Source organism: Corylus avellana, chromosome 10 (genome assembly GCF_965113065.1).
Source record: "Corylus avellana chromosome 10, dhCorAvel1.hap1.2, whole genome shotgun sequence".
NCBI lineage: Eukaryota > Viridiplantae > Streptophyta > Magnoliopsida > Fagales > Betulaceae > Corylus > Corylus avellana.
The window spans coordinates 2998181-3017573 of record NC_142499.1 but is presented as its reverse complement, the minus strand read 5'-3'; the positions used below and the strand labels follow the sequence as shown (position 1 = coordinate 3017573).

The window sequence follows — 19393 nt, the reverse complement described above, 5'->3', positions numbered from 1 at the left end:
TCATTAACAGGGAGAGCTCAACCCGCAAACAAATTTCAATAAATTGGAGGATCCACACTTCTATTGCCTTCCTAGTTGTTGCTTCAATGCTTATGCTCGCCAGAAGAAGAAACCCACTTGAATTTAGGCCTTCAATTTGCTCTTCTCTCAAACTATTCTCAACTCTGTTGCCCAACCCTTCACCGGACTCCAAAACCCAGACCGGAAAATCCACTAAACCCCTCTCAAAACCCCAACTCAAAGCGCTAGTTCTCAGCCAATACTCCCACGGCAAGTTCTCCAACCTCGTCCAAAACGTCGTCGCTTTTCCTGCCGTCCTCCTCACCGCCTGCCAAAACCTCACCAATCCACAACCCGACAATGCCTTCCACTCCCCTGACTCACTGTCACTTGTTCACTCGGTCTCGAAGCGGTTCGATATCGAAGAAATGGGCAGCGAGCTCCGCGAGAATCGGTTCGATGTCAAAGCTTGTTGCGTTACAATGGTGCCCTCGAGAAAGAAAGGTGAGTGTTTGGTTTTGCCCAATTTGAAATTGAAGGTTGTGATTGAAGCCATTAGAATGTTATTGGAAATTGTTTATGATGAACGGTTCGTAACATTTTCTTACGGTGGGCGTGTTGGTATGGGACGCCACACCGCGATTAGGTACCTTAAAAACTCAGTAGAGAATCCCAGTTGGTGGTTTGATGTTGCATTTCATCGAGAAAAGTTTGATAATCGGCATGTAAATAAGTTGTGTTTCTTTATGGAAGAGAAAATAAAGGATGGGATTTTGATTGATATTATAAAGAGGTTGTTTGAGTGTGAGGTTGTGGGAATTGAATTGGGCGGTTGTTATTTAGGGAGGGGGTTTCCTCAAGAAAGTGGGTTGAGTTCAATTTTGATTAATATTTACTTTAATGGGTTTGATAAGGAAATTCAAGAAATGCGTCTTCGGAAGAATCAGGAGAATCCCAAGTTTGATTCAAATGAGCTTGTTTCGATGTCTGGTGTATCTTATAAGCCGTTGAAGGTATATGTGATCAGGTACTTGGATGAGATATTAGTGATAACTTCAGGATCAAAGATGTTGATGATGGATTTGAAGAATTGGTTTTTGAAATATTTAGAAGGGAGATTGGAGTTGAAAGTAGATAGGATGAAAACGGCTATTCATAGTGCAGTATCTGAGAAGATTACTTTTCTAGGCATGGAACTACAGGCGGTTCCACCTTCAGTTTTGCATCCTCCTATGACAGAAAAAGCAATTCGGGCCCGGAAGAAGTATCTCAGACAGAAGGAAGTGAGAGCTTTAGAATTGAAAAATGCTAGAGAGAGGAATAGGAAGAAATTGGGCTTGAAGATATTGCAGCATGTTTTTAAGAAGTTGAAGCAAAGTGGTGAGTTTAAATTTGAATTTCAAATTGAAAACGAAGTTCGAGAAATCTTCAGAACTTGGGCTAATGAAGTAGTCCAAGATTTCTTGGGATCCTTGGAAGAGCGTTCGGAATGGTACCGGATGCTCACAGCAGGTGATTTTCTCTCTTTGAGGCACATTAGAAATCAATTGCCTCAAGAGCTGGTTGATGCCTATGATAAGTTCCAAGAGCAATTAGAGAAGCATTTGAGTCCGGTCAAAGCCAGAAAGGCATTGGAGAAAGAAGAAAGGAGAGTGGAGGAGGAAGAGGAGCGGAAATATGCTAAGAGAACGGTTGAGGATTTGACAAGGCTGTGTATTAAGTTCGATGCACCCATAGAACTTGTTAGGAAGGCGGTTAAGATGGCCGGGTTTACAAACAATATGGGTCGCCCCAGGCCGATTAAGTTGCTCATTGCTCTTGAAGATACTGACATTATCAAGTGGTATGCTGGCGTAGGAAGAAGGTGGCTTGATTTCTTCTGCTGCTGTCACAACTTCAAGATGGTAAAAACCGTTGTAACTTATCACTTAAGGTTCTCTTGCATATTGACATTAGCTGAGAAGCATGAATCGACAAAACACGAAGCTATTAAGCATTACACTAAGGATTTAAAAGTCTCTGATTTGGATGGAAATGAAGAAGTGTATTTTCTGACAGAAAGAGAGGTTAAAATGATGGGAGATCAAAATCTCTCGGATCCAAGGCCAGTTGATGGGGCTTTATCTTTGGCTTTGATCAGATTGGCTTCTGATGAGCCTTCATGTTCCTGTATCGCTCATTTCTGTGACAAAACGGCTACTGTTTTTTATCGGGTACGATTACTACAAAACCGTCTGAATGTGAACCCACTGGATGAAGGGAAGTGGGTCCCTGGGATGGGTGCCATTCATGAAAGTCTCAATCGTAAATGCCTCCCTCTCTGTTCTGATCACATAAACGATTTATACATGGGGAAAATTACCCTTCAAGATATCGATTGCACTTCATTTGTGGATGCAGACTGAATCGTTGCTTGTTCTGCTGCTGCATCTTTCTGATTGGCATTTGTTCTAGAGGCTAAAACTGCACTGAGCACAAATCAAGAAACTATCGCGTATTTTCTTTTACTCAAATGAAGCCAGGTAGGTGACGTGTAAGTTTTTTTTGTTTTTTTAATTTACTTTTGCTACTAATATTAGTATCGTTGTTTTGTGGTGATGAATCCTCACTTAAAGTTTGTGATAAGAGTATAATAGAGAAACTCTTCAAGTAGTCATTATCCAGAACTTATCCTGCTGGTTGGGTAGTTATTTGATAACTGACGAAATAGATTGACAGAGGTATACGCTCTTTTCCCAACCCTAAGCATTTTCTTTATCTCATAGGTCAGTGTATTTTATGGAAATAGGATTACAAACTTTTGTTCCATGAAACTTCCTTCCTTTTATGTTGCTTAAGAGTGGTTTGTTTTTAGCAATAGTGCCTTTTCAGATACTACTTCCGAGGGTCTTTACTTTCAATATGATAATCGTGTTTTTCATTAAATCATTCTTGTAGTGCCTTCTTCTAGGTAAGTATCTCGTGTATTTATTCTACAGCATTATAACCATCATGCTAATCGTACCAGCTGTCTGATCCCAAATTTGTTGTTTGTTTTATACACAAGAACTTAGGTCTTCACACTGGGTAAGCAATTCAAGTATGCCTATCTGATTCTGACAGAGATAGCGCATTATAACTATTAATTTCACTCTTAATTTGAGGTTTTATTTCAAGTAATGCTAGAAAACCTGTGTTTTCTGGCTCTTTTCGTGCTTGTTTTAGGGACATGTTTGAGAGATGGTCATAAATACTTTCATCTTTTGCCTTTGAAACTGCTCATAATTGATATCTTACTATACTCTATATATATGTACATACAACAGAGGCGCACTCCCACGTACATGTATGCATGTATGTATCTGCTTGTGGTGTGTGTATATTATACTTATATTATTATTATTATTATTATTATTAGAACTTATTATAGGCAATTTCTTTTTGGTCTTATTTTGAACGATCTTAATTTAATTTTCCTTACCTTCTTCCACGTCTTGTACGTTTGGTCTTTCAGGTTTTATTTCAACTATTGCTAGAAAACTTGTTTTTCTTGCTCTTTTTGTGCTTGTTTCAGGGACTTGTCTAAGATATATTGGCAGATACTTCAGATACTTTCATCTTTTGCCGTTGAATTTTTAATCTTATAATTAATATTTTAAGTATGGTGTATATAAACACATGAGGATATATATGTACTTATGAACTTTCGCTTTTTTTTTTTTTTTTTTTTTTTTAAAAAAAAAAGGGGGCATTTTAAGAAAAAAAAAAAGTGAAATTAAAATGGGTTGAAACATAGGATATTGACATTGCAAAATTCGAGGTTATGATTGCAAAACCGCTTAAACATGGGATGGTGTCAACTGGTCGTCTTGACGCCTTTCTGAAAATATTGAAGGAACCTTAGAGGCGTTTTGATGGGACATTTAACATCCTGCGCCGCTTAATTACCTGCACTATGTTGACTCGATTTTCACATGTAGAAGTTGGGATTTTTCATCCCTTCTCTATATAAAGATGCCTATATTCGATTCAAGACTAATCATCCCATTTTCTTTTTCTCTTTTTTTTCAAATTTTTTGACTTTGAGATTTGTTTTCTATATATATATATATATTTTGAACTTTGAATGTATTTAAGTAGAGTTATTTTCTAAAATTATGGTATTTTTGTCATTTCATGTTTTAATCAGGCTTGTGTGAATGATTCTCACTAGTGGAGAGTTGAACCCACTCCCTGGTACAGGCCTATCCTCTTTGGAGATTTTGCTAAAACCACTAAACCACCACCATAGGTGGTTGTCATTTCATGTTAAAAATCAATGATTGGTAGTTGAATGAAGTCGTGTCATGAGTAATAGTTTGTAGGAAGCAATATATAAACGAGTGCTAGTGGATAAAAATATTTATAATTAGTTGTTGATTTTAAAAGCTACCTCATGAAGTATGATATTGAGATATGTTTCCCATTTTTCATTGGTATTTACTCCTATTTAGTATTCATGTTATTTATCCTTTTAGGGATTGCTGAACCATTGGTTACTTCTCTGTGTAGGCTTTTTGGCAGGTCTCTTATTCAGAAAGACCTGGGCAATAGGCAAGCTTTGATCTATGTACCCAAATGAATGCTTTTTCAATCAAGAACTCCTAGTCTTTCATCAACATCAATAACTTAGGCTTAATCTCCTGGACTATTCCTTCGTATACCAATTCCATAATTTCACTACATATATTCACATTGTGTCTATGATTAGGTTATAATCCTCATTACAAAGCCTAGGACTTCTAACGAAACCTAGGACCATTGAAAACCATGAAAACCTCTTGTAAAAACCCTAACTTTTCCAACACTGACCGAGCTCAGTTGACTGGGGATCGAACAGGCATCAACCAATGGTCATTGGAACCCTCAGGAACAGGCTTGGATGTAGTGCTGTGATATATGCTATTTGGAAGTTGAGAAATGCACGGGAACCAGCTGTGGACAGAGGAGAAAATTATCATGCAGATAAAGTGGGATATTAGAGCTAGAGCTGTGGCTAAAGGGAAATATTGTAGAACTAATGAAAATTTGATGCTGTGTAATAGTTGGGGCATTCCTGATAGAATACTTGTATAGTTTGATGCATAGGATATAGTTGTATAGCAGATTGTTAGAGGTTTGGAGTGTTGGGGTGGTTGCAGTTTTCTGCAGATCTTTTCTTTTGTGCTGTTGGGTTCTGCGATGCAGTTGAGATTGGCTCTTTTGAGCTGGGTTGTTTGTAATTTATTTTTCAATTGTGTTTAGTAAAAATTGTTCATTCATCCAAAAAAAGAAGATTATGAATTATATACTAGTATCATTGGGAATTCAAATGAATAGAGGTTATTAAGGTACTTTGACAATTTATGTGAAAGTGGTCGATTTTATTTTGAATAGCTGACTTTCTAATTACTTATGCTAATTTTAGCAAATCACTACTAATTTTTGTCTTTACGTCTTTTATTATTATTATTATTATTATTTATTTATTTTTATTTTATGTTAGTTGTCTTTTAATGTCGCAAGCATGTTCTCTTTTTCAAATGTCTCTTCAAAATTGTAATGATTCATTTGTTTGTTGTTTTACTAGTTCTTTTTCTTTTTAATAGATATGACATTTTGACGTCCTTAAGAGGTAGCTCAATCGGCTGGGATCATGCCTAATGAAGCAGTGGTCATTAGTTCGAATTTCTCTCTCCCTTCATGTGCGGACATATCAAAAAAAAAAAACAAAAAAGAGATGACATTTTGACAAGTTACTTTCATTTGTAATTTTCACCATTTATAATCCCTTTGCTCTATGTGTTATACTTGGATTTACACAATGTGTACTCCAATATGTTATACTTGTCACCTTTTTGAAGCCAATAAATTCTTTCAAAATACTATTTAAATGAAGGTTTTGATCTAATATGTTGTGAATATTGGATAATACCTCTTCATTAAAAAAAAAAAAATAAATAAATAAATAAATCCCAAAGCTATAACGATGATACCTCTCAACTTGTATTTTTACCCTAGTTTTTTTAATATGGTAGACTTTTTCCAAGAATCACATATTAATTATGTGCAAAAAACTCTTTTAAAACCTTATGCTCATAGCAGAAGACATTACTTGAGCCAAGCTATTTTACTAGAATATTTATATTTCCAAAAGTTACAAACCTTGGAAAAAATTCTTTTTGAATAAGTTTTTTTTTTTTTTTTTAAAGAATAAATCAACACACAACGCCACAACCTAGAATATTTATATTTCAAGGGCCTCAAGCTATTCAATATTGATAATGATTCAAGGATTTAATCTCAATAAATAATTTATGTATTTAACCTCAAAATAAGAGAATGTCTAGAGTGGGAGAAAGATAAAAGCTAAGAAACGTATGATAAAACTTATGCCGGTGATTATGGAGTTCATGATCCTCGTAATACTCAAAATGCATGGTAATAACCCCACCATTCTCTCTTTCGCTCTCACTCCACTACCAGCTGGCCTTCATCTATTCCAACTTGATAATGAGAGCATAAAGAATATAACCTAAGCTGCAGTTGGGGCTGCCAGAGCCATCGCCTTAGTTGTTGCTAGAGGTGCTGCGGCCATTGTTGTTGTTGTAGATTTTTCGTATAAGCTAAACGCCGGAAAATGTTTACGCTTTATTATTCATGTTATTGCTCTTCTTAGAACATTAGCAGCAATTTTTCTTCAATTTAGAAGATCAAGCTACTTCTTTATTTAAATAAACTACATGAGTTTCACTTATTTTTTTCTTATACCATTTAAATATTTTTCCAATAAATGCTAGGAAACAGAGAAAGGAAAGAAAAAAAAAAATCGCTTAGAATGGCATGATGTATGTACCCAACTGAAAGATTTTTCAATCAAGAACACCGAGTCTTTCATCAACCTCAATAACTCCTTGTTTAGTTTTCAACATTCTTCCACTCCTCCATGCCTTTGATCGTTTCCGCTTCTTCTCTCTCCCCTCAAAACTTCCTCTTCTTCTTTTTCACACCCATCACCTGAAAACTTATTACCATCATCTCACGATCCCATCTTCTTCTTCTTCTTCTTCTTCTTCTTCATGGCTGTTGGATTCATGCAAGGACCTTCAAACGAATCAAACTCTGAAACAAACCCATGCTTTTCTCATAGTCTCAGAAGGGTTGGGATCCGTCACCGTTGTTTCAAAGCTTATGAGTTTGTATGCCCAGTTTAACGATCTTCAGAGCGTCGTTCGTGTTGTTAACACCTTAGAGGTACCTCATACTATGGCATGGAATGTAACAATCAAATCCCACGTTGGTTGGGGATTTTTTGATTCGGCTTTTTTGTTGTATAAAACGATGAGAGGATTGGGTGTTGCTCATGATAGTTTTACGTTTCCGATAGTAAACCAAGCTGTTTCAGCGCTTCAGAGTGATGCAATATATGGAGAGATGGTGCATTGTGTCTCTATAAAAATGGGTTTTGGATTTGATGTATATTTTTGCAATACGATGATTGAGGTTTATGTGAAATGCGGGTATATAGGTGATGCCCTTAAATTGTTTGATCAGATGTCACATAGAGATTTGGTTTCTTGGACGTCGGTGATTTCAGTTTATGTTGGTGAAGGAAACATTAGTGGGGCTTTTGATTTGCTCAAGGAAATGAGGTTAGAGTATGAACCCAATGCAGTGACTATGATGGTAATATTGCAGGGGTGTTGTGCCAGTGAAAGTTTGATTGAGGGGAGGCAACTTCATGGTTATACAATCAAGAACGGATTATTAATAGATGGGTCTGTACAAAATTCAGTTTTGAGAATGTATACCAAGACGGGTAGTGTTGAGGAAGTTGAAAATTTTTTCAGTGAGATTGACAGAAGGGATAATGTTTCCTGGAATATTTTGATTCCCTTTTATTCCTTGAAAGGAGATATCGCAAACTTAGTGAATAGGTTGAATAAAATGCAGGGTATATCAGCACTCAGCATTGAGAGTTTAACATTACTAATATCGGCATTTGCAAAGTCTAGTGAGCTTTTTCAAGGTGAACAGATACATTGTTTAGCTATAAAAACTGGTTTTCACGACAATGTTTTGCTGACTAATTTGCTGGATTTTTATGCTAAGTGCGGGGAAATAGAGATATCAGCTGAGTTGTTTAAAGAAATTTGCCAAAAGAACAGTGTTGCATGTGGTGCTATGATGTCAGGTTTCATTCAAAATGGCTATATCAAGGATGCCATAAATTTGTTCCATCAAATGCTAGCTGCAAATGTTGAACTTGGGGCCGAAATTTTAAGAAGCGTTGTTGATGCATATACCCACCTGGGAGCTCTGCAATTGGGTAAGGCAATCCATGGCTACTTTATAAGAAACTTGTTTTACAGATCTAATGAAGAAACTTCTCATCTGGAAACCTCTATTTTAAACATGTACATAAGATGTGGAGGCATTTCTTCTGCTAGAGTGTGTTTTAATAATATATTGGTCAAAGATTTAGTAACATGGACAACAATGATTGAAGGCTTTGGAACTCATGGGCTTGGTTTTGAAGCCCTAGAACTTTTTGGTCTAATGCTGGAGGAAAGAATAAGACCTAATAGTGTCACCTTCTTGAGCTTACTATCTGCTTGTAGCCACTCCGGTCTTGTTAGAGAAGGCTGTGAAGTTTATTTTGTCATGAAATGGAAATTTGGTATTGAACCTGAGTTGGATCATTGCACTTGCATGGTGGATCTTTTGGGTCGACATGGAAAGCTTAAAGAGGCCTTAGCCATAATACTGAAAATGGTGATTTTTCCTGACAGCAGGATTTGGGGTGCTCTTCTTGCAGCTTCCAAAATTCACGGAGACACAAAACTTGGGAAATATACAGCTGCAAGGCTTTTGGATCTGGAGCCTGATAATGTTGGGTATCATACTCTCCTGAGTAATGTGCAAGCTAGTGTTGGACAGTGGGATGAAGTTGAAGAAGTCAGGAGAGTTATGAATAAGGAGGATCTGAAGAAGAAACCTGGGTGGAGTTGCATTGAGGCAAAAGGGATGATTCATGGATTTGTTTCTGCTGATAGATCACACCATCACGTGGAGGAAATTTACGATGTATTGCAGTGCCTAAGTAGGATGATTCAGGAATTTTGATAGTTTTCTTTGGTTGATTTGATTCATTTAAGGAATTTTGATATTATCCTGGACATCATATTAATCTGATGTTGGTTTTGTTAGAAAGTTTAATAAATTTTTTGTTACTGTTTTGAAACGGCAAAATAAAATTCAGTGATTTAGAGTAGAATTATATTAGGCATCAGTGATAAATTTGCAGAGAGGAAAAAGGGGATCAAAAGGTTGACGATGATAAAAATAAAAACAAAAGGTGAAGTCTGTCAGACAGCTGTGCGACCATCCCAGTCACAATTGTGGCTGAGAACGATCCTCTACTGGCATTAATGGCCCAAGAGCCACGACGCTGTCACTCACGCTCTGATCGCACGGCCATGGTTCATCAACCAGACTTAGGTTCCTGTCTCCTTAGAACTCAAGGATACAGAGGTACGAGCCTATAGAACAGATCCTGTTCAAGTAAGGTCGTGCCCTTCTATGTAGCAAGCGCGCTATATAAATAGCTCTTTTATTTCATAAGTTTTCGATGTGGGACAACAATGGCAAGTGTGCTTGGTTACTTTCGTCATTTACGATAACTATATTATTATTGTGGACTACTTTATTCACTCGATCATGTTATATGAGAAGATCTTCGCATTTATTAAATCAGTATTTATTCTAAAAAGACAGACGGTAGAGAAATTTAATAATAAAGAGAGTAATATTACATGCCTAATTGATTGCGCCTAATATTTAATTATCTATTAATGGTATGCAAATATTTTGAGTAATTTTCCTTCATCTAATATTTTCTTTAATTTGCTTCCCCAAACAAGGATAAAGTTATTTCAAAAATATTTCTCAGATTTACGCAGTTTCTCTGTTTCTGCATAATAATTTTTCAAAGTTTGAAGGCAAATAGATAATGTGCGTGGGATTAAAGATTAAAAATATGAGTGTAAATGAGATGTAGTTTTGAAGGATTGGGGTGAGTGTAATTTTACTTTATAAATTATAATTTATGTATTGCGTATATACGACACGTGAGACTCATGTGTGACAGACTCTTTCAACTTTACCAGTCCAATCTAACATGGGGCTCAACTATAGGTGGCAAAACGGGTCGGTGGGTCGACCCGTAATAACAGTGACTCGTTTAAGATAAACTCAAACACAACCCGTTTAGCTAATGGGTTGACCCCACCAAACTTGGACACGACACGACACGACAATTTTATGGGTCACCAACACGACTCGCTTAACCCGTTTAGCTGAAAAAGTGATTTTTTTTAAAAAAAAAATGAAAAGTGATGAGTCGGGTTATAAAAGGGTCAATGGACTTGTTTATCAAAATAAACGGGTCAATTGACCCGTTTATGACCCAAACCTGTTAAGGGTAAACCAAAAAAAAGAAAAGAAAAAAAGATAAACGGGTGTAACATGTTACCCACAGGTTAGTTAAGAGCAAAATAAACGGGTCATAAACTAGTCAACCCGTTTATGATCCAAACCCGATAATTTCGTATCGGGTTGTCAAGTTGTGTCAAAATTGCCAACTTTAGGTGCAACTTGAAATAAAATTGCATTTTGTAAGGACGAGTTATAGTTAGCCAAAATTTATTAGCATAAGTGCAAATGGGATAGTAATTTGGGGGTGAGTAAAGTGTAATCTACCCTTTTTTTTTTTTTTTTTTTTTTTTTTTAACAAAAATAAATAAATAGAACCATTTAACATCACATAATTGTCTAAGGAGTGAAGTTAAGGGTATTATAACTTTATTACAAATTTCTTATAAATTGACGCAGCAATTCACATATCACTTACCATGTCGCTAATAAGTAATTAAATTTACATGTTAAACTTTTTTTTTTTATCATTGGCACCATGTGAGTCATGTGACGATGTAGTAAAGGTTGGGATTTTGATTACCTACAATTTCAAACTCAAATTATGAAATTTATATCGTTTTTAGGCATCGAAATAGTTGAAAAATACTACCTATTAAAAAGATAGCATGTTGCAAGTATATTTTCATCAGGCTTTTACTCTTAATGTTGTCAAAAAACTTTGAGCTAAAAATTATCTTTCAAATTTTTTAAAGAAAAAACGCCTCTACAAAAGTGAAGAAGAAACCTTTTGAGAAATTTTTTTTTTTAACACTTCGATAACGTGTCACCTTTTTAATAAGTGACATTTTTCAAGAAACGACCTAAATTATGTAATTTGAAAAACTACTATTTTTTTTTAAAAAATATTGTTGAGAATCCTAATCCTAAAAATTGCAGTACCCAATCATTTTCAAGGTCCAAAATCCAAATAAAAAGAACAAATAAATAATTTTTTTTTAAAAAATCTGTCTTTGCCACGTGCATCCCTTCTGCGATCATGTCGGTGTAAACTATAAAATAAAAAGAAAAAAGAAAAAACGCTGGGAAATTGGATGCAATCTGGTAGTGATAGTGGTAGTATTGTTCTTGTTCCTCAGCTCAGGATCTTTCTCAGATTTCCAGATGTTGGTCCAGTCATCACTGTCCCATTGAATCCTCCAAATTTAGGAGAAACCCAGTTGAGTGAGGAAGCTAATAGCAGAGCAGAGAAGGGAAAACAAGGAAGAGAGACAGAAAATGGGTGGGTATGCGCTGGGTTCGGCGTTCAATTGGAGATCAGGGCAGATGATAATGGTGGCTCTGCTGTTAATGGTTGGGGCCTTCTACGCTGGAACCCTCCTCGGCAATAATGCCCCTATTTACGCCTCCCAGCTCTCCTCTAATTCGTCTTCTTCTTCATTCACTGGTAATCTCACTCTCTCTCTAAAACTTTAATGGGCCTCCCAAGTTTTTTTTTTTTTTTTTTTTTTTTTTTTTTTTTTGGGTTTATGTTGTCGGTTTGGTCAATTTGGATAGTGTCTATTAGTTGATAGGTCTTGTTTGGCAATAGTCTTTGGGTTTATGGTGAATTTAATGGGATTCTTTTGACAGAATTTGCAGCTATCTGTCTTGTTGAGTGTAAAGTGAGAAAATGAGTAAAAATCACGTTAAGGAGTATTTTTTTTTTAAATAAAGGCTGTTCAATGCCACATGCATGTATGATATCACAACATTCACCCCATAGAATTTTTATTTGAAAGGAAATTCTCGATGCCTTGATTCAGTTTGAGTTAGATGAGATGCTGATGTATGTCTATAATTCAGCTGGATACAAGGCACTGTTAGCTGTGTGCCATATAATTGCCGCAAGCATGAGCATTTTTTGATATCATTTCGTGCTTTTGAAGGCATGAATTTGTGAAGGATTTTATAGTCATATACCTCGACGTTCCAAATCCTTAATTATAGTGAATGCGTGATGGAAGGCTGTCCCTAGGAGCCACACTTCGAGGCATGAATGTATACTGCATGCGGGAATTTTGTAAACTGGGATGGAAAGTCTTAAGCTTTTATTAAACTTGTTTGATCTATATATTCTTAATTTTGCATTGTGGTCAGCCTTAGTGGATGACTTAAAACACTTTTTAAAGCCTTGCAATCTGGCGTAATACTGAGTTTTGGATCTTTAAATTCTTATGATTGATATTGTTGTATTTTGCACTTGCAGGTATTTCTATGTTTACAAACAAAGTTGCTCTTACTTACAGAAAAACAACACTTTTGATCCCTGAAACTGGGATGAATGTTTGCCCATTGACATTCAATGAGTACATCCCTTGCCATGATGTTTCTTATATAAAGAATTTGCTACCTAACTTGGATGTTTCTAGAAAAGAAGAACTAGAGAGGCATTGCCCGCCACTTGAGAAGCGCTTGTTTTGCTTGATTCCACCGCCACAAGATTATAAGATACCAATAAGATGGCCAACCAGCAGGGATTATGTCTGGCGAAGCAATGTGAATCATACACGTCTTGCTGAAGTCAAAGGAGGACAAAATTGGGTGCATGAGATGAATCAGCTATGGTGGTTCCCAGGTGGTGGTACCCATTTCAAACATGGGGCGGCAGAGTATATTCAAAGGTAAACTTGTTTTTCATTCCTCTTTTTTTTTGCTCCTTTCCCTACACTGGCATAAATTGTTAGCATTTGACCAAGCATTGAACTAGTATTTATCTTACAGGTTAATTTGAAGTGACTACTTGCATGAATTTTTTAAATTTTCGTATTAGATAAATTTTATCAGGTACTAGGTTTGGTGGGACATTTAGTAATGTTTGCCATGTAAGCAATTCCCCCTCCCCCCCTCTCTCTCTCTCTCTCCGCCCCCCCCTCCCCCCCCCCCCCCCCCCCCTTCCAAAAAAAAATGCAACATCCTATGTGAATAATAACATTCGGAAACTGACATTTTAAATAATATGCTGCTGATATATATTTAAGCTTTTTGTACAATTTATTAGTATGTATGGTTTTTCTATTGTGAATATATAAATTATCTAAAAAGGATACTCCAAGTTTGTCACTAAAATTTGATTTCAACTTTAAGTTACGTTGTGTCTGATTTTATAAATGTTTCTCTAATTATACTACTATGTTAAACTAAACAGCTTTCCTGCTTCAAGAATTTACAAACTGGAATTTCATTTATTTTTGTCATATAGATAAGTTTTTTTTTTTTTGATAAGTACGATATCATTTTCCTTGTTTTGGGAGTATGACTACCTAAAGAATTAAGCTATTATGATTTGCTATAGTGATTCCAGTATCTAAGTAATAATTTTTTGTCTCTCGATACTTTTGCTTCACACAGCAAAGATTCACCTAGCTTGTTGGTGAAGCCTCATCAACTTCTTTCAGGAGGACTGGGTAGAAAGGTTACACACACACACACACACACAAAAACAAAAACAAACGCATATACGTGAATATTTTGTCAGGATCAAAGTATGTAGGGTTAATTATTGTCATATTTTCAACTTTACTGAATTTTGTTTTAAATACAGGCTAGGGAATATGATTACAAGTGACACAGGTGATCTGCGTTCTGCTGGGATCGTTCAAGTTTTGGATGTTGGTTGTGGGGTTGCCAGCTTCTCTGCTTACCTCCTTCCCCTGGATATACAAACAATGTCCTTTGCTCCCAAAGATGGCCATGAGAATCAGATTCAATTTGCTTTAGAGCGAGGAATTGGTGCAATGATCTCTGCTATAGCCACAAAACAACTACCATATCCCAGTAGCTCCTTTGAGATGGTTCACTGTTCAAGGTGTCGTGTCGATTGGCATGAGAATGGTACTTTGCCATCCTAAAGATATTTATGTATATTATTTTGGATTCTTGGCCATAAATAGAAAGTAAAAAAAAGAAGAAGCTAAATAACATATCAATTTTACTATAAAAATGATCTTGAATGATAATTCGTATCCAAGACAAATGATTCTTCATTATAGAGATCAGTGATGGAACAGACATGTTTCTAGTTCTGTTTGTTATCAAATTTGTTGAATAACATGGTTGTAACTATTTTCTGCATGTATTGTAAATTGTGAGTACATATATGCATCAATAATCTGCTGCTCCTAAAATTGCTTCATTTTGAAGAAGCTTTCTTGTTATAGATGTGCAGAACTCATTTAGACCGTGTATGTGTGGACATAGTGAAGGGTTACTTTAAGATATTCTCTATGTTGTCTTTGTTTTATGGTTTCATACCTTGTTTTTTTTTCTTTTTTTTTTTTTTATTCTCTTCAATCTAGATAGACGAAAAGAAAATCCAAAGTGGCCCTCCTGGATTAAATTTCTTATATTTATAAAATAACTTTTTCATTCACAAGCTTTTGCATGGTTAAGTGTTTGTAGAGTTATTCAGTATTGGGAATCTTGATTTATTGGCTTTGATGAATTATCCTAATGCAATAACTGATGTGCTTCACATCACCCATTGTGAGAGTCAATGGATATGACTTGTATTATGATAAGGGAAGAAGATACTTAAGCCTCTTTTGTATTGAAAAAGGCCTTTCTTCTAGGATATCAATGCTCAAAACTGTGTAAACATATATTTAATCTCTAACTTCGCCGAGTGGCTGAAGGAACCAATGCTCAGTTTTCTATGCAAGTGTGAACCCTGATTTTAATAGTGACTCGCTATGGCAAAATATTATTTGACATTGTTTTGCATGCTTGAAGTATTCCTAAGTTGTATATGAACTTACCTTTCATTGTAGAAGTTCAATTGACGATAATAATTTATGATTTTGCTAGAACAATTTCATTGTTAGAGCTTCTATTCTAACCTCCGTACAAATAGTTGGTTATATATATATATATATATATATATATATTTCTCTTAGTATCATGCGAAGATAAGATATGCTTTTTATAATAGGATGACAGACATTTTCAATATGCAAGATTAGGTGAAGGCTACTTTCCACATCAATGGGATTAAAAAATTGCCACTTTTTGGATCCTAACGGTGATTTTTTGGTTGTCCTATGTGAAGTTATGCTAATTCTAGTTTTTGCTCATGATTTGTTACTTGCAGATGGTATTTTACTCAAAGAAGTGAATCGCCTTCTGCGATCTAATGGGTACTTTGTCTATTCGGCTCCACCTGCCTATAAAACGACTAAAGAGTATCCATTGATCTGGAATAAGCTTGTAAATCTGACTTCAGCAATGTGCTGGAAACTCATTGCTCGAAAAGTTCAGACAGCAATATGGATTAAACAAGAAAATCAGTCATGCCTTCTCGACAATGCAGAGCAGAAGCGTTTGGACATATGTGATGCTGTTGATGATTCTAAACCATCATGGAATACACCACTTAGGAACTGTATACAAGTGAGAAGTGCACAAACAAATTTTCAGAAACTCAGTACTAGGGCAGATCGTCTTTCAGTTTATTCGCAGAGTCTTGGAAGAATAGGTCTGCTACTATTTTTTGCATAACTTTAAAGAAGCTACTCTTTTGCTTATAACTATATTAACACTGTTATAAAGAATTATAAAGCAATATTATTCATTCTGATGAGATGATTCATCTGTTCACAACAGATATTAGTGAAAAGGAATTTACTTCAGACTCTCTGTTCTGGCAAGATGAAGTTCGCCTTTACTGGAGGTTAATGAATATCAGTAAAACAGAAATACGAAATGTTATGGACATGAATGCTTTCTGTGGTGGATTTGCTGTGGCTTTGAATACGTTGCCCGTTTGGGTAATGAATGTTGTTCCTGTAAACATGAAGAATACCTTGTCAGCTATTTATGACCGAGGACTAACTGGTGCTTTCCATGATTGGTAAGATATTATCAATCTATCACATTCTGCTGCTAATGGTCAACATTTACAAATATGTTAATATTGCAACTGTATGTAATTATACTCAAAGTAGAATTTGTCAGCTAATACATATCTTTAACATCAGGTGTGAACCATTCTCAACGTATCCACGTGCATATGATCTGTTGCATGCCGACCATCTTTTCTCTCACTATGAAAACCGTGGACAAGGTTGCTTACTGGAGGATATCATGCTGGAGATGGACCGCATAATACGACCCCAGGTAATTATTCTGTAAGCGTCTTGCTTGTGTGCACGAGAGATAAAATGAAATATACCTTGAAAGCCATCTGAATGAAGACATGGATATAGATAGTTAGCTCTAAATGTTAGTCAAATATGACATTCTGCTTCTTCTACTTACACCCTTGGGCCAATTTGCACATAATTCAACTGTCTTTTATGGTGTATTTAGAGGGAAATGAATGATTAGAGTTTTGAAGATTGCGAGAGGACGATGGAGGAACTTAAAGTCTTTTTTCTTCAATATTCTATCTGTGGACAGCTGCTTATATTTCTCATTTGGTCCTACATTTTCATAATTTTGTTATTCTTATAGCTAGATGTTTTCTCTATGCTTTTAATGATTTCTCGATTAGTTATATAAAAATAAAAAACTCTGGCTTCTGTTTAACTGGTTTAACTGTGTACAAGTCATGATTTACTGAGGTCTAATTGGTTGACATGAGATATATTCATTTCAGTGATTGTCTCAAGTCTGGCATTTGAAATTATCTTTTGCATCTGGTAATTTATGAGCCAAGCTATTCCCAGAATTTTATTGACGATGTTAATGTGCAGGGATTTATCATTATTAGAGATGAGGAGTCAATTACATCAAGGATCCAAGATGTTGCTCCCAAATTTCTATGGGAGGTTAAATCACATTCGGCAAAAAACAAAGAAAAGAAGATGGAATCTGTGTTAATTTGCAGAAAGAAGTTTTGGGCAATTGTCTGAGTCTACCATGTTTTGCCCTAGAGGGAAATCGATTTAAGCTCAAACATAGGTAACTCAACATCATTGAAAGTACAATTTGTAATGTATTTAGGTAGCTTATTAATTGTATTTCTTTGCTTCATCTATTGATTTGTATTGATCCAATCATCAATGAAGAATTTTGAGGGCAACTTTTACCATTCGGACTTCTAGAATTTTTTTTTTTTTTGTCATTATGAATCCTGATATTGATTGAAAGAATCAAATTGATGAAGGAAATATATATATATATATATATATATAGAAAACACAATTCATATAATCTTTTAATGGTATATATATATATATATATATATAGGCTTATATTGAGAAAACACAATTCATATAATCTTTTAATGGTATTCCAAAGTAATTGATTGAGCGGTTGACAAATGATTCAGCAGTTTAGTTTAATGGAACCTCTTTAGATTTTCTTTCTCTTCCAAATTCCAATCGTCCATTTAAGGCAAATTAGAATTGCATCTCACATCGAACCACTTTTATGGCATTCAAGCAAGCATTTTCAGTTGCTCCAAATACCTGAAATTGCTTTCCATAAAATCTATGAAAATGTTTTCCATAAAATGATTTAGGGCTGAGCAAATTACCGACTAACTAACTTACTTACGACTGACTTTCGACCGATTTTGACTAAAACCGACTAGATGGCGGACGATCGGGAGCATGATTTTTTTTATTCTGAATTTTTCGGTTTGGTAGGCAGAAGAGGTTTTTTAACCGAACCAACTTTACCGACAAATTTGCCACTTTTCCACATACCGATATTACCGACACCAACTTTATCAACTTCCGACCGACACCGACTTTACCGACTACCATTTGATTCGAAATGCGAAATAAAATAAAATTTTGCGGAATAAGTAGGTGAAATAACTGACTTTATTGACATTGTCGGCTCAAAAGGCAAAAATAAAATTTTTCTACCGAAACATTATCGACCGACGCTCAGCTCTTTAATGATTTATGCCGAAACAAATGGGCCTTAAGTGCAAAAGCAACAGTTTCGGTTGTAAACCAGTTAAGCCAATTTGAGCACTAAAATGTTCAAGCTTGATTAACTTATTTCCTTATTACTGAGAGTGAGTTAAGATTGGGTCTTATTTTAATATTCAAGCTTGTTTGTTTGGTAATTTATTTAATGAATTCGAAGTTTTTCATGAGTTTCCTTGATTTGGTTAAGTAAATTAACTTGTTAAAAAAGCCAAAATTATTGATTTTAGCCCTTTTTTACCCTTTAAGAATTTACCAATTAATTCGTTCACATTTGATTTGTATGTAATAATAATTTTATAGAACATGAAACAAAAAAACAAACATTCTTTTGACAAACTTTTCTTTTTAATTTCCAATAATATAATAATACTCACAAAAACATTAAGCCGGCCGGGCCTGGATTTATTTAGGCTTGATCTGTCAAGGCTACTGGGCTTCGGCTAAGCCCAGATGCAAAAAGGTCAGTGGATTTAAAATCGGGCCCAGCCATTGGAAGCTAATAAAAAGATAGATTGAAATTCTTTTTATTTTTGTTAATGGAATTTCGTGTAAGAAATTAAGCAATGATTTGGTGATATGTGGAAGGAAAGTGTGGGTGGTCCAAAAGGAAGTATGCAAGAATAACATTATTATTAATAATGATGATGATGATTAATTAGCTTGGGCCACTTAAACAATATACATAACAGTGTTTAACGTTAAAAAGCATCAAACAACTTTAACAAAAATAAAAAAAGAAAAAGTCTTCAAGTTCCTTAACCATCCGATGATGATGATGATGATGCAGAATTAAGATAGCTAGGAGGAGAATATAAATAAATAATAATAATAAAAAAAATAGTATAAATCCAAAAGAGGAGCCAATAAGGAAGGAGACAGGGCCCTTGAATGTGTCAAAAGAGAGGGCCGGCCACTAAAATGAAGTTGATATGACAAGACAACCCCACGCTTGTCGCCCTTGCCCCCCACCCCCACCCTTCAAATTATGTCTCCCTCCCCCCCCCCCATTATTTCATCTGCAGCTGCTGCTGCTTCTCTTC

The 19393-nt window shown here is 35.4% G+C and overlaps 3 protein-coding genes and 1 non-coding gene across 5 annotated transcripts; 3 read left to right on the top strand and 1 right to left on the bottom strand.

The window, feature by feature from the left end:
• LOC132162615 (RNA-directed DNA polymerase (reverse transcriptase)) lies at positions 1–5701 on the top strand. Of its 2 annotated transcripts, none has more exons than XM_088510885.1 (2): positions 1–2522; positions 5607–5701. In XM_088510885.1, exon 1 carries the CDS (start codon positions 87–89, stop codon positions 2403–2405), a length of 2319 nt encoding a protein of 772 aa, XP_088367011.1. In that variant the 5' UTR covers positions 1–86; the 3' UTR covers positions 2406–2522; positions 5607–5701. The 2 variants fall into 2 exon arrangements, with proteins under 2 accessions (XP_088367011.1, XP_059428873.2); XM_059572890.2 differs by lacking the exon at positions 5607–5701 and adding an exon at positions 4531–5427.
• Positions 5702–6826: 1125 nt separating this feature from the next.
• On the top strand, positions 6827–9240 carry LOC132191741 (pentatricopeptide repeat-containing protein At4g35130, chloroplastic-like). The gene has a single exon (XM_059606831.2). It carries the CDS (start codon positions 7189–7191, stop codon positions 9121–9123), a length of 1935 nt encoding a protein of 644 aa, XP_059462814.2. The 5' UTR covers positions 6827–7188; the 3' UTR covers positions 9124–9240.
• A 119-nt stretch (positions 9241–9359) lies between these two features.
• Positions 9360–9571, bottom strand: LOC132162667 (small nucleolar RNA U3). Its single transcript, XR_009438247.2, has one exon. It is a non-coding gene; the product is annotated as a small nucleolar RNA U3 (small nucleolar RNA).
• Positions 9572–11519: 1948 nt separating this feature from the next.
• LOC132161926 (putative methyltransferase PMT7) lies at positions 11520–17500 on the top strand. The gene is made up of 7 exons (XM_059572147.2): positions 11520–11878; positions 12680–13094; positions 14015–14304; positions 15560–15943; positions 16072–16318; positions 16446–16584; positions 17163–17500. The coding sequence occupies exons 1-7, from the start codon at positions 11710–11712 to the stop codon at positions 17319–17321; spliced, it is 1803 nt and encodes a 600-aa protein (XP_059428130.2). The 5' UTR covers positions 11520–11709; the 3' UTR covers positions 17322–17500.
• The last annotated feature ends 1893 nt before the right edge of the window (positions 17501–19393 follow it).

Bases quoted from the DNA above. Each gene is read 5' to 3' on its own strand.
- LOC132161926 (XM_059572147.2), top strand. From the start codon at position 11,710: ATGGGTGGGTATGCGCTGGGTTCGGCGTTCAATTGGAGATCAGGGCAG. The intron at 14,305-15,559 runs GTACTTTGCCAT...TGTTACTTGCAG, and splicing joins TGTCGATTGGCATGAGAATG to ATGGTATTTTACTCAAAGAA. The intron at 16,585-17,162 runs GTAATTATTCTG...GTTAATGTGCAG, and splicing joins ACCGCATAATACGACCCCAG to GGATTTATCATTATTAGAGA.
- LOC132191741 (XM_059606831.2), top strand. From the start codon at position 7,189: ATGAGTTTGTATGCCCAGTTTAACGATCTTCAGAGCGTCGTTCGTGTT.
- LOC132162615 (XM_088510885.1), top strand. From the start codon at position 87: ATGCTTATGCTCGCCAGAAGAAGAAACCCACTTGAATTTAGGCCTTCA.